The sequence below is a fragment of the Leucoraja erinacea genome, chromosome 5 (assembly GCF_028641065.1).
Source record: "Leucoraja erinacea ecotype New England chromosome 5, Leri_hhj_1, whole genome shotgun sequence".
Taxonomy (NCBI): domain Eukaryota; kingdom Metazoa; phylum Chordata; class Chondrichthyes; order Rajiformes; family Rajidae; genus Leucoraja; species Leucoraja erinaceus.
The window spans coordinates 64,202,960-64,218,234 of record NC_073381.1 but is presented as its reverse complement, the minus strand read 5'-3'; the positions used below and the strand labels follow the sequence as shown (position 1 = coordinate 64,218,234).

General features: G+C 40.7%; 1 protein-coding gene across 1 annotated transcript; it reads right to left on the bottom strand.

The window, feature by feature from the left end:
• Positions 1–2,086: 2,086 nt before the first annotated feature.
• On the bottom strand, positions 2,087–9,329 carry LOC129697338 (calcium homeostasis modulator protein 5-like). The gene is made up of 2 exons (XM_055635788.1): positions 6,688–9,329; positions 2,087–5,078 (listed from the first exon to the last, which is right to left on the bottom strand). The coding sequence occupies exons 1-2, from the start codon at positions 7,225–7,227 to the stop codon at positions 4,653–4,655; spliced, it is 966 nt and encodes a 321-aa protein (XP_055491763.1). The 5' UTR covers positions 7,228–9,329; the 3' UTR covers positions 2,087–4,652.
• Positions 9,330–15,275: the final 5,946 nt, after the last annotated feature.

Below are 15,275 nucleotides of genomic sequence, written 5' to 3'. Positions count from 1 at the left end.
CTGCCTGCTGCACCTGCATTCCTACTTTCAATGACTGGTGTACCATGACACCCAGGTCTCGTTGCCAGGAAGGCGTGCACAATATAAAAGGAGCATCTATCTATCCATCATATACTTATTAAAACTCTGATCTTGTTTGTGTGTATATGTGTGTGTATATGTGGTTGGCTTAACATCTTCGCAAAAACACTAAGCGGTAATGATTACATTTTTACATATTCCAATTTACATTTTTCCCCTCGAGGCCAAAATCACCTTATATGAACATTTCGCGACCAAAGCATGTTATTCGCGATTAAAGCTTTAAAACTGCCAACTTTCACAAGATTTTTACATATTCTAAGCCACATTTTTCCACTCTAGGTAGATATCACCTTCACTGAATATTTTATGCTTTCTTTCTCAACCTATTACTGATTAATTACTAGTCTATAATAAAATGATGACCGAGAGAGACTGATTGACACATTAGTAATTGAGACAACCAAGAGATGATGGTGAAGGCCTGTTATTTGGAAACTAAAGGAATTAAAAAGAAAAATGAAGGAAACAATAAACAATACTGGAACTGGAAAATAAACAGTTGAAAAAGGCAGCACAGAAGGAAAATATTGTGGATGCTGAAGTTACAAAGTACTGAAAAATCCTATCTACTGCCTGCCACTGCACATGGCAGCAGCACCCCCCCCCCCTCCCCTCCCCCCCTCCCTTGCATTCCCGGTGGCCCCCCCATGACGCTTCCCCCAATGTTATCAACGGCCCTCCACCAGGTCCCTTTTGATCTTGGCGACACACTGCTGGGTCCCCCCATTGTACTCACCAGTCCACTTCGATCTTGGTCCCTCCTCAGCATTACTTTACACTTAACTTACCTATGGAATCCCCTGAAATTTTCCTTTACCTGTTTGTAAGATCCATTTCACATCCTCCATTTGTCCTTGTGTTTGCCTTTTTATGTGTACAGGTGAGTTCTGATACAAAGTACAAAGGATGATTACCTGAAATTGTTCACATCAGATTGAGAGTGGAATGGCGAATTAAAATGTCAGATAACTTGAAGTTTAGAGTGACCTTACAGATTGAACAGAATAGTGTTCTATTAAACATGCATCCAATCTGCGTGGCTTTGTCCAATTCAGCAGAGACCACTCTGTAACTAGGAAGAAATAAAATTGTACTGTTGGTCACTAGGAAGTGTTTGGATCCCTGGATGATGTGAAGGAAGGATGTTTTGCATCTCCTGCAGTTCCATAGGAAGGTGCCATGAGAAAGTGATTGAGCACAAGGTCAGAAGTCATAAGTGACAGTAATAGAATTAGCCCATTTGGCCCATCGTCTACTCTGCCATTCAATCATGCTGATCTACCTTTCCCTCCTAACCCCATTCTCCTGCCTTCTCCCCACAATTATCACCTGTGCTAATCAAGAATCTATCTATCTCTGCCTTAAAAATATCCACTGACCTGGCCTCCACAGCCTTCTGTTGTAAAGAATTCCACAGATTCACCACCCTCAGACTAAAGAATGGGGATTAGTGGAAGAGATGGGAGAGTGGAGTAAGGAATTATGGAGTGCTGAAAGAGGAACGGAAGGTGTGTTGTAGTTAGATCACTTGGATGGTGGTCAAGATAATAGAGAATGACCCATTGATTGTGCAGGCTCTTAAGGCAGGGCAGGTAAATGGAGGGCAAGGGAAACCGTGTGCGAGAAGAGAGCCAAACCAAAGGAAATTACATGAGGGGGCATGGAAGTGAAGCTCTCAACCACAGTAATGAGTAAAGCCCCAATAAGGAAAAAGGAAGAGATCTTAAGAGCATGATATTGACATTTTGGCTGCTGACTAATTAGGTAATTGTTTCCAAAATGTTATACATTTTCCCATGGCTTAACATATTATTTTAATTAGATTCCCTCCTCAAAGACATGGTCATGTAAATAAAGAGACCAGATTTTGCCAGTTCATGTCTCTGTCAGGATGTCATCTGAAGGAAGAAAATTAGGCTCCCAAAAAATACAAATTGATAGATGTTTGTAATGAATAGTCATTGCTCAAGTAATTTTTTACATGATTTTTTATTTACTAATAACACGAAAGAATGAACATTGTCAGTAAATATTAACAAAACAATCTTATTGTCTGTAGAAAATAACATATTTTGCCTCTACATTCCTATATAACACTTGTAGTTCCATAAATGAAGATGTAGTAAATTGATAAATACAATGACAGCCAAGCAATATAACTTGTTTAAAAAAACGTACAAATGTTCTTATTCACATATGTCATACATTAACACATCAAAAAATTATATATTTAAATAAACATTGACTTTTTTTGCTTCCACATGTTTATAAATTTTACCTTACCATCGATAGAATAATATATTACTATTTTGTGTAGTAGGGAGAAAACAAATGACATTGTAATTCACATTAGAATGTCAGGTTTATATCGTTACATATCGTTATATCGTCAGCGTTACAGCCACAAATTGTCAGGGCAGCTCCTGTGCTGTTTTTTGCTTTGTAACTCTTTTTATGATTCTGATGAGTTGAAGGTGCAGAGTAAGTGTGAGGAAATTTTCACCAATTTTCTTCGGCTTAAAGCTTTTACCTGAAAAAACTAAAATCTATTTTGCATTATAAATATATACATTTCTGATTTTTTTTCTCCTATAGGTACTACAAATATTAACAATGAAAGCATTTTGAAAAATGTATGCTTGAAATTATAAAGTATATGTTAACATCATATCAATAAAAATATTGCTGCAGTTTTTACTCAGTAAATTGATGTGATAAAATATAATCTAATTTAGAATCAAAGTTAATTGAATAAATTAATAGGAGATAAAAGGTGCAAAAAAAAGCTTATCTGGCAAAAAGTGCTATGTACTTTTGGGTAGATAAAAATGCTGGAGAAACTCAACAGGTGAGGCAGCATCTATGGAGGGAAGGAATAGGTGACGTTTCGGGTCGAGACCCTTCTTCAGACTTTTGGGTCACCTTTTATATTTTGGTCCCATCTTTTTTCGATATTTGGATTAAGATATTTTTGGTCGTCTGAGACTATAATATAAATCTATTAAAAATACTTTTGTGTTGCCTCCCTGCTATAGGTAATTGCAAACAAAATGTTGAAATACAAAGGATCTTCAATTCTGCAAATTGCTGTAGTCTTCCAAGTACTTATCTCAAAGGAGACCATGTAGTGCACTGACTGGTATGGGTTTCATCAATGGGCATTTGCCTAGTTATAAAACAGAGGTGATCATTTCAAGGCAGAAAGATCTTACCAGTGCACTGGGTCCCATCAGTCCCGTTTGAAAGACAATGGCTTTCTAATAAATTAAGGGATTATAATTGTGGATTTTTCCCTTTTGTAAAACAAAAAAAACCCTTTAGCCTTCATTTGCAGAGAAAACAATTTAGCTGGAGATGTGGTTCTAGGCTGATTATAATGCCATCTGTGCCCATTGTGGCTATCTCGTTACAGAAATGCTATCAAATACATGTGGATTAACTGAATCTTGACACATGGTACAGTGATTCAGCAATCTCAATTACGGTTAATTCGATCTTCATTTCATTCAATCTCAACGGATGGTCACACGAGATAAATTGGGTTTCCATCCATCTCATTCCCTTCAATCATGATTCCTTGGAATTAGGACATCTACACAACATATGAACCTTATCCATCAGGTTCAGTGTGCAATCTAGAAACATTATTTTAGCAATTGCTATTTAGTAATGCATGAATTGGATCCGAGGCTTACAACCATTTTGCCTTGAGGGCCTCAAACCCTCAAGTTTAGTTTGGTTTAGTTTATTGTCACGTGTACCGAGGTACAGTGAAAAGTTTTTGTTGTGTGCCTACCAGTTAGCGGAAAGACAATACGATAACAATCAAGCCATTTACAGTGTATAGATACATGATAAGGGAATTACTCAAGCTTGGAGTACATCTAATAAATCTGTTCACGTGCTCTGATTTATGAATATCCATCTACCTATCTAGCAGCAGTGGTAAAACCCTGATCCAAATGCATTTGACTAATAAAATCAATTCAATACATCATCAAATAATGTGCAGATAAGGTTGATTTATCAGTGTTACAAATTGGGACTATCATTGACTCAATCGCAGCTCACTGATGGAAATAATGCTTATCTTAATTTACTCTTTAGTATTCTCACTAGAACATTGAACATGTTAGTGAAGGGAGAGTTTAAGTATGCAGTGCTTTTAAGCATTTAAGTAAGTATATAAAACATCCAATAATTGTTTACATCAAACATGAGAACTGGAAGATATGAAAATTTAACAATAAGCTTTCATGATATTCTCTCTTTATAATTTTCTGTCTGAATTAACATATGACGGTAACCTTCTGCAACAAGGTAGAGGAGTCCTGCTTCATTTCCTCTGGTAGCTCCCATTCAGAGTCAGCCCATATTCGATGATAAAATTATTTCTCAAAAAAAGATTTTCTACGTAAATTTATGAATTGTTAAAAAAATAATCCACATTCAAAGTACCATTAAAGGCACCATTTAAACAAATATTGTTGCTTACTTTTGGCATACAAACATTTGAGGCCCCAGGCAAAGCTTAACTTTACTGCAGATGCTCTCATCTGAGCGTTAGTTCAAATATGGGAGTCAGCTGGATATTTGCTCCCATCAACAAAGTCCAGCACAGCAGGTACGTCCACATTGACAAAGGTAGATGACGCATGGGTGTTTTCAATCTTCTTTTCTGCATATTTATGTATAGTGCTGTAGTATTGGTCAGTTTCGCTGTAGTTATACAGCATAGAAATCTCCTCCCATGCCACTCTGGTTGGAGTTTTGAACGCCTTTGGTGCAACGGATTCGAAGAAACTCTTCACATTTCTCTCTGCCATTTCTTTAGCATGTTCAACCGATTTCTTCTCCAGCACTTCGTTCTCTTTTTCCTTGTAGGTTTTCCAAAACTGCAACTGGAGGAAGCTGACTGGAGAGCAGCAGCGTACAATGCAGGTGGAGGCCAAGGCAAATACTGTGATGGCTGCTATCAAGCTCCATCCGATTATCTACAAATAGGAAAATATTTAGTACTTCATGTTATCTACTCAAACAATGCATATAATCAATCACTTTCTAGTGTAAAACATGGGAAGTGTTTTGAGACCGATTTCTGCCAATTTCAACAACTGAATTTGATGTTTGAAGGCAGGACAATTCACAAGGTATAAAAGAGGCGGCATAAACGGTCAACTAAGCATATCCTTATGCTAATTTGTAGAGAACCTGAAATTGCTTTCCATTTTGTTGCTTAATGTTTTTTTAAAAGGATGACAATGTTGACTCTGGTCTTCATAGAGCCCAGGATAACACAATAATTCTATTCATTCCAGAGGCATTTGAAAAGAAAAATATTCTTTCAACTGTTTCTGCACTTGTAGAGCCCTTGCAATCCAGTAATGCTGTCTGTCAAATGACTTCACATTCTTTCAAATTCTGCCCAATAAAACATACCAAGTTGTTTGAAAGTAAAATCTTGTGCCAGCTCTTACAATTTCCAAGCTGAAGGAACACCCAGAAAAGTCTAGCAGCAGATCACCAGCCAGTGACAATAATTTGGAGATGAGGACAACTAACAGTTGTGATAGCAAGGAATTGTTAGGTGTTTAAAACTGTTATCAATGGAATTATACAAATAACAGTGGGACAAGAGCAAAACAAATAAAATACTACTTCTGTGCTGCTTGTACAATATTTAACTATTAGACCACCTTTCGTGCCTTGCTGGCATTAGAAAATAAATTCCAGATTGGCTATTGCAAGCTATTATTAAAGATGTGATCTGCTTTCTCAACAAACCCACAGCATCGAGTCTCCTTCATACATGCCAGGTGATAATCACGCTCTTCAATAATAAAATTAAAGTGCATTTCAGGCACAAATTGTTCAACATTAAACCTGATTTCTGTTCATAGTGTTCTCCAGCCAAATCTATCTAATATTGTTAGTAATTTCATGCATGGTCTTTTAATAATTGGGAAACTAATATTCATTAATCATGGTGACAGAATAGAAACAGTTAACACATAGTTTTAGTTACTTAATATAGTCGTCCTTGAGTGCTCTGTGACCAACTAGAGTATTTTTAAATCTTTATGCACACTGTTTTTTTTAACTGTAATAAGTTAAAAATGGAATGTAACATCTAGTTTAGAATGCTGTTCCAGCTATCATCAATGTTTATACTGGGTGGCAGAAAAGTGTATGTTAATCAACAAATTCCATCCTAAAGACCAAAATCAGAAATAAGCAGACTTCAATCAAGTCTCTTCCCAATTCCAAAGAGGAAAACGTGAAATACTATGACACATTCTTAAATATGATTAGCAATTCAACATGGGAAGAATATATCCATTAAGAATAATCAAAGCCTTAATGCGCAACAAGTTGAGACACATTTTCCACTTGTACACGCCCCCTCATCTTCAACACGAGCTCTGAGAATCTAAACACATTACTGGTGTGCTAAGTGCGTTTGGATGTATACAGTTATAGTAAACATGATGAACATATTTCACTTGGCTGAACGTAAAAGCACAGGTTCTACACATAATGGCAATTCAATCTGCAGAAGAAAGTACAGTAACAATAACATCTGCCACCAAATGTGTTTCTTACCTGGGAGTGTGCATGAAGTAGTTGGCGAATATCAGTTTGGGTGGACTGAGGCAAAGATGAATGACCACAGGGCACATAATAAAGGTTTTGATGGCATTTTTTGTCGGAAGAGTTACTGCAGAATGTGTTTAAGTAATTGTTGTAGGAGCCAGACATACCACATTCATAGATCATTCCATTCAGCAACGCAACAGAAATCCACGTTACTGGGGCTACTAAAGTTCCCATGGTGATTTGTACAAAAATCTTTATGCCACGCAAAGTGATCCTTTTAGAGCATCGTTTTGCTTGATTGATGCAGCAGCCAGTAAACAGCTTCCATGTTCGGTTGCTTATGAAATAGCCCAGTAAGAATAAAACCAGGGCTGGGACAAGAAGAAAAACCATGCTGTAGATGAAATTCCATGAGTTACAGGGACAGCTGAATACAACAACAGAGAACAGTTGTTCCCCTCCAGCCGTTGCTAAAGCCAGAAAGCTGTAGCCCAGTGTAGTGTGCTGCCTGAGGACAAAATTCAGCAGGGTCTTAAATTTCTCCATCTTCCGAGCACGCAACGGACCTAATGACTGCTGTTGCAACTTCCTTGCCGCCTTTCAGACCTTCTCAGTGTGCTTCGTAAATAATTTATATCTGCCGTTTACTGGCGATAACCATTTATAGGAAAGGGGTTGGAAACATGAAACTAAATCTAATTAAAAAGCAGAGCACTGCAGAGTGCTATGTGCCTGCCAATACAGCCTTTCAGTAACAGATTCCATATGTCAGTCTGAACGAATATCAAAAGAGACTGCAGCTCGGTGTAGATGATGCAGTCATTCTTGACAAATAACGGCAATTCCATCATGACCAATTATCTTTATGAGTTGTTCATTGCTCTCCCCTGGAAGCATGCTATCTTTTGCATCAGTTTTCTTGCAAGTGAATAAGATCTTTAACATTATAACCCAGGCTGGCTGTTGTGGGAACATCAGCATCACTGCAATCAATATTTATTTCCATTACTGAAATTAAAAGCAAAGGGTTTGGTGCAGGGTGAAAAGTGATTTCAATGTTTTAAACTTCTGCCTCACCCGCCCACCCAAAATTTCCATCATTTTGCAATCTCGTCAAACATCTGGTGATAGAAATGATTTTGTGTTTTGAGTTTAGTTTAGTATGTCACGTGTACTGAGGTGAAAAATGTAGTTTAGTTTAGTTTAATTTAGAGATACAGCGCGGAAACAGGCCCTTCAGCCCACCGAGTCTAGCGATCCCTGCACATTAACCCATTCCTAATCACTTGAGGGACAATTTTACATTTATACAGTCAATTAACCTACAAACCTGTACCTCGAGCCAGCACCACCATTCAATGTGATCATGGCCGTTCATCCCAGAATCAGTACCCTGTTCCTGCTTTTTCCCCATTGCCCTTGATTCTGAACAATTCTATTCTACAGCATGAATCATTAATCTTTTGAATTGAGATAGGAGGGCTAACAATAAATCTGGTCGAAATTAGTTCATTTTTCCTGCATCAATGACAACCAAACCCAAACTCAGAGGATGGAAGAGTGATCGAGGGAACACAAAGCTAACAATGTTGGAATTTCAAATATTAGACAATAACAAATAAGGTATGTTCAAAATGCACACTCAGAAAATATAAGCCTTGAGTTCTTATGGTACTTATGGTTCGATGGATATTAATGGACAGGGAGAAAACGGGTACTGAACAAATACTGACCAAATGAACACAAAAATAGGAGTTGACCATTCGGTAGAAACAAGCAACTGCAGATGCTGATTAATACACCAAAGGACACAAAGTGCTGGAGTAACTCAACAGATCAACCAGCGTCTTTTGAGAACTTGGATAGGTGACCTTTTCTGTCTCAATGCTGCCTGACCTGCTGAGTTACTCCAGCAATTTGTATCCATAGTCTATTTGGTCCATGGTGTCTTGTATTGTATTCAAATTTATTTATTGTCATTGTCTCAATTTGAGACAACGAAATGAATTTCCCTTACAGGCAGTATCGTTAAAAACAAATCACAAGAAAAATAATAAAAATAAATAATAAATAAATAATAAAACATATTAAAAATAAAATTGAAATTGAATTAAAAAATTTTAAAAAGCACAAACACAGAAAGTCCACAACACAACATAACATAAATGGCACCCAGGTGAGGAAGGCACCATAGTCCAGCCAGCCTCCCCTCCGTGTTCATCCGTGGTCGGGGCCTTCCGAGCACCCGCAGTCGCCGCCCCGGGTGGCCCGATGTTCAGGCCCTCACGCCGGGCTGGTGGAACGCCGACGCCGAACCCCGACGGTGAGCAGCCTCCTCCTCAGCGGCCCGGACCTTCTGATCAGCCGCCTCCCGCTGCCGGAGTCTGCAGCTCCTGAGTCCGCTGGCCGAGCTGGGCAGAGTCGCAGGACCCCGCGTTGTAGTCAGCGCCGCCCGCGTTGGGAGCTCTGCAAACCGCAGCTCCATGATGTCGGCAGCAGGTCCGGCACTCCGGGCTCCAGACGGCGACCCCCGGTAAGGCATCGCCAGCCCCGCGATGTTTCAGCGCTGTCCCGCCGCTGCTGGAGCTCCGGTCGATCCCGGCAGGAAAGGCCGCGCCAATCCAGGTAGGTAGGCCGCTGTGGGGGGAGGGGGGGGGGGGGAGGGCGCGACGCGACTCGAATAATAGTCGCGTCCTCACCAGGAAGCGGCTGAAGGACGGTATCCCCCGCACCGTGCCCTCTTCCCCCACATAAAAACACCAAAAAAACACAAAAAAATACACACTTTAACATAACTAAATAAACAAAAAAACAAAAAGATACCGGGCTGTAGGTGGAGGCTGCTGGCACCAGCGCCACCGGAAGTACAATCTTTTTGATTGTATCTTTTTAAATAGTCTGCCACACTATTTAATACAATCATAGTTGATTCTTACCACAGCACCAATCTCCAGTGCTAACCTAATATCCTTTGATTCCCTTAATATTCAAAGTTCTATCAACCGCAATCTTGTATCTTTGCAACAATTGAGCCTCCATGACAGTTGAAATTCCAACGATCTACTACCCTTATGTACACACATGTCTTCTCTCACCTCATGCTTTAACAGTTGCCCCTTTTTGTTTCTAGCCAACCTAACTTTGGGAAACTTAATCTTCACATCTCTCTAGTCAAGCTCTGTAAGTATTTTATGTGTTTCATTGAGATTGCTTCTCATTCTTCTAAGCATGCCAGTCTAGGCCCAGTTTGCTTAATTTCTTCTCACAGGTCAAACTCACCAAACTAGAAGTCAATCTAGTGACTCTTCTATACATTCCCTCCATTGCATATGTACTTCCTTAGGTAGGGAAACCAGTCCTGTTCACTATATTCAAGAACCAATCATACTAGAGTTCTGTTTAAATGGAGCAAGATGTTTCTGGTCATGTTCAGAAGAATCAGCTCGGATCTTATTGAATAGTGGAGACAGGGCCGGATTTAAATGAAGAGAGGCCCTAGGCTATTCCACTTGTGAGGCCCCTCCCAATCCCCCACCCCCACGATGAGTGGAAGATGGAAGAGTCCACCAGATTGACACTGATTTGCAGCCGAACGTGGCCAATGAGATAAGGGCTGGAAAGCTGCGCTTTTTATTTATTGCCAGTGCTAGTGTCGAGTTATTGGCTTAAAACACTATTATTCTGAAATGGAGGGCAAGGAAAATTACTGAAGTGTTTAGAGACTACAGTGCGTTGTGACAGCATATGTAAGAAAGGCCTATGACAGTGTCAAAAATATTATACACCAGGCCAGTATGAAGCTTTTCAAAAATGGGGGTGACATAGCAGGATTACAAATATTTTATGTGAAATAAGTGCACGCAGTGCATATCATGAGCGCGAAGTGCAAAGACCCTTGTGGCCGGGGTCCACCTAAGGGCCCTGGAAGCTCTGGGGTTTTAGATGCTCTGGTCCCCTCCCCCCCCCCCCCCCCAGCCTGGAGAAACGGCACAACCACAACTTACCTGGAGTAGACACCTAGGATCTTTGGTAGACACGAGGCATCGAGGTGATTGTGTGGAGTGCAAATGGAGATCTGAACCCGCCCGGGCCCACTGCGCACGTGCGGAGAGACAGCACCATTTTGCGTCGCTACTGCATCACCGGCTTCCCCCAACTGCGCAGGAGCAGATGGTCGCAATTATTTCCCCCAAAACTTCCAGCAGGCCGGAACCAGAATATCGGGTAATTTCCATCAAAGTGGAAACGCTGATAGCGCTCCAATTTTTTTTCCTCAGTATTTTTTTTACTCTGGGAAAATCACCTTTGCTGGAGTCCCCTAGAATCTGAGGTCCTAGGCTTCAGCCTATGAAGCTGATAGGTAAATCCGGCCCTGCAGGGGCCCCCCTAGATCTCGAGGCCCTAAATTTAAGCTTGTGAAGCTTATACGTAAATCAGGCCCTGAGTGGAGAAGGCTAAAAAAATTTGTAGCAATCAGCAAAGCATAGGCCGATCAGGCATAGATACAAAATGTTGGAGTTACTCAGTGGGTCAGGCAGCATCTCTGGAGAAAATGGACAGATGACTTCTCAGGTTGCGACTATTCTTCACATTTCGCTCCTTCCCTTTTTCTTCAGAGATGCTGCCAGATCCGCTGATTTACTCCAGCATTTTGTGTCTATCTTTGTTATAAAACAGCATCAGCATTTCCTTTTTATTTCATGTTCAGGAATGGCTTGATAAGTAAAATTTGCACCGCCAAAATGCCAGGTATCAATCATATCCAACAATGTTACTGTATAGAGGGATCAGATGGTCAATTGGTTTAATATTTTCACATGTACCATGATCCATTGGAAACATCAAAACAAAATGCTAATGCAATCTTGGGCTTTGGTGCAAGGGGTAGTGAGGATGGAAGTTTTGATTATATTTTTACAGGGAGCTGGCGAGACTGGACATGGAATATTGCATATACTTCCGATAATTATTGAAGTACACACTTGCATGGAAGGCAGTGCAAAGCAAGTTCACTTTGCTGATTTCTTGGATGAAGGGGTTAACGTAATAAGAGGTGGAACATATTGGGCCCAAACTTATAGGAGAAAGGGTGGTGGTCTCATTGAAACATAAGATTCTAATAGCGATTGGATGTGGAGAGCGTTTCACCCAGTAAGAGCATCTAGATTTAGGAGTCATCGTTTTCCTATTCAGGCAAAGGAGTAATTTCATCTCTAAAAAGGTTATGAGATGTAATGTAAAGAGTGGTGGAGACGGGATTGCTGCATATATTCAGGATGGAGAGTGATAAACATTTAAACTACAGGGGTCTGTTGGAGACAGAAGGCATGGAGATAGAATGATAAAGTGTTGAAAGAAAGACTGAACCAGCCACAATCTCATGCAGAGTAGGCTACAGGGTCTGACTGGCTTCCTCCTTCTGTTTCTTACATTCCTAATTGGCCATCTTTGATATTTAATAGCATTTCCATTCCCCCAAGTCCCACAACATCAACATTCTGAGGAGGTCTGGACACCATTGTGTATTGTGTATGGTTGTGGGCTTTCTCTCCTCACTAGCACCTCATCTCCTTACATTACATCTGATGGTCTAGCCCACATATGTGAATGATTCTCTTTCTGGTTACTCTTAAGCCATTCCACAAACGTTCAAATCAACCATGATGAAATACTCTTTACTTGCCTCTTTAGTCCAACAACTTTCAAAAAGCTCAACACCATCCAGGACAAAGCGGCATATTTGACAAACCATCCATCCACTCTGAACCTTCATTGCCTCCACTGGAAAATGCACAGAAGTTACCCACTTTGGCTACTCCTACTGCGAGGAAAAACGTTTTCAACCAGAGAGTTGTGAATCTGTGGAATTCTCTGCCACAGAAGGCAGTGGAGGCCAATTAACTGTATGTTTTCAAGAGAGAGTAAGATTTGACTAAGGAAGGCTAAAGGAATCAAGGGATATGGGGAGAAAGCAGGAACATGATACTGATTTTAGATGATCAGCCATGATCATATTGAATGGCGGTGCTGGCTCGAAATGCCGAATGGCCTACTCCTATACCTATTTTTCCATGTTTTCTATGTTTCTATGTTTCCTCACAACCCAACAACCTTTATAACCAAGAAGGACAAGGGCAGCTCGAGCCTGTAATGTTAGTGCTCATGCATCATTGTAATATGGAAGCATATCACTATGTCCTCAGTACCACAGCGTCCTAAATCCTGGAGCTACCCTGACAGGGGCACTGTGGGCGTACCTTCACCAGATAGTCTGCAGCAGTTCACAAAGATGGCTCACCACTGCTTTCTCAAAGGTACTTCGGGATGGGGAATAAAAGGCAGTCTTGTCAACAATATCCACACCTAAAACAATTTGACAAAATAAATTAAAATTACCTCCTTATTTTTTTTTCTACTTTCTTAGACTGTGGAAGACATATTAATGATTGGTGAATAATTTGGGTGAATAATACCAATGCATGGGCTGTGTCTACTGTGGTCAAGCTGGTAAATAGGTAAACCTCATTGCTTTTTAATCTAGCTCTGTTTTCTTAGTCAATTGGCATCATTTGCTGAACAATATTCACTGAGCCATTCACCCCCCCCCCCCCCCCCCCCCCCCCCCCCCCATCCCACCTCCAACACATTGGCTGATGTGGTGTCAGTAATACACTGATAAATAAATGAGTGTTGTATCAGGAGAGCACAAAGTTCCTCAAGAACAATTCAGGTGCACTACTGACCTTACCTCTTGCTAGGTTGTTCCATTATAACTTCAACAGTGGCACTTCCCAGACAATGTAAAAAAAATGTCCCAGAAAATTGAAAGATTGGAAAAAGTAGTTAGAATACACCAACATTTGTGCTAGCTATTCTTCATTGGTCAGACTTTTTAGGTAACGTAGATTCAAAAATGTTCAACCAATGTCCAAAGTACAGGATAAAATGGGTAAACACACAAGATAGTATTTATGTAAGTAAAAGGACACAAAATGCTGAAACAATTCAACGGGTCAGGCAGCATCTCTGGATAGGTGACGTTTCGGGTTAGGACTTCTTCTGACTGATTGCAGGGGGGCAGTAAAGAAAGCTGGAAAAGAGGAGGGGCAGGCCGGAGCATGGCCAGTCAGTAATTGATTCTTTAATAGGTAAATATATCCTTAATAATTGCTAACTGACCCACTAAGGTGCTCCAGCAATTTGTGCCTTTTTATGGTATAAACCTGCATCTGTAGGTCCTTGTAATTAAATTATGTCAAAGACAAGTTGTCTTTAAATTAATGTAATGGCTCTTTCTCACGGTGCGACCTGACGCAAGACTTAACAAGAGTTTAACATCGTGGGAACCTCCTGCGATAACAGTACGGCATTCGTGGACCACCGAGGACCTCCGTGGCGCTGACGGCAGGTAGTTGTGTAACTTGTAAGGTCGGGAGAAAATTCAAACATTTTTGAATTTCTCCAAGAGTGACTTGAGCACATTTTGGTGAGCGTTGCAACATTGTATGAACGCAGATGCCAGTGCGATATCCATGCGATATCCGTAATGACCCTTGCGGGTACCGTGGGAACTCCTGCGAACGGTAATATGGGTTGAGCACAACACCGGCTGAAAGGAGGCCATCGAGAAGCAGATGGACGCCTTTGAAAATTTTTTGCCATTGGCTTTTTTAAATGTTTTATGTAATTTATGTTTTTATGTGTCTTGAGTTCTATGTGCTTGTGATGCTGCTGTGAGCAAGATTTGCATTGTACCTATAGAGCTCTTAAAGATAGCAGAGTCGAGGGGTATGTGGAGAAGGCAGGAACGGGGTACTGATTTTGGATGATCAGCCATGATCACAGTGATTGGCTGTGCTGGCTCGGAGGGCCGGATGGCCTACTCCTGCACCTATTGTCTCCCCTTCACATTCTCAGTCTTGATGCAGATTCTCATCCCGAAATATCAACCATACCTTTCCCCTCACATACGCTGATCAACCCGTTGAAGTTTCAGAAGTTTGGTTTCTTTGTGCTCCAAGTTCCGGCTCCTTGTTTGTGCTGATTAAGTTTCATGTATACAATTCATCTATTGTTAAGGTTTGGGGTTTGAGTAATTTAAGATGAATTGTTAGTTGCTATCATGATAATGATGGAGGAAGAATGTGTGTGTTATAAATTAGGTATGCACAGTGCAATTAAACATTATTATTCTGCAATTTGCCAACAAAATTCACACTTTAAAAGGACAAGAAAAAGAACACTGATTTTGGCACAATTCCCATTCAGTCAACAACATCACCATTAGAGGAAATTCAGCAAAGCTTTTATTTGGGACTAACCTAATTAGATTCGCAATCTTTTGTTCAGGATATGGTGGAGAATCGGTTGACGATTCATGTAAATTACCTTATCTTTTTGAGTTTACAGTTATTGCGGCTAGGTTTATGAAGGGGCGAGAGTGCGGTGATCATCCTCTTCGGGCCAGTGCAGGGGTGTGAGCGGATGGCCAGCGAAGACCACTGGCAGCAACGTTACCCCACCCACGTGGCCGATGTGGCCCTGGTGCGCCGGCAGCTGTCCGAGCGATGGCTACAGGTCAGTGCCCCTCCTCC

Coding starts and splice junctions, on each gene's coding strand:
- LOC129697338 (XM_055635788.1), bottom strand. CDS start 7,227: ATGGAGAAATTTAAGACCCTGCTGAATTTTGTCCTCAGGCAGCACACT. Junction 5,079..6,687: donor TACTTCATGCACACTCCCAG/GTAAGAAACACA, acceptor TCCTATTTGTAG/ATAATCGGATGGAGCTTGAT.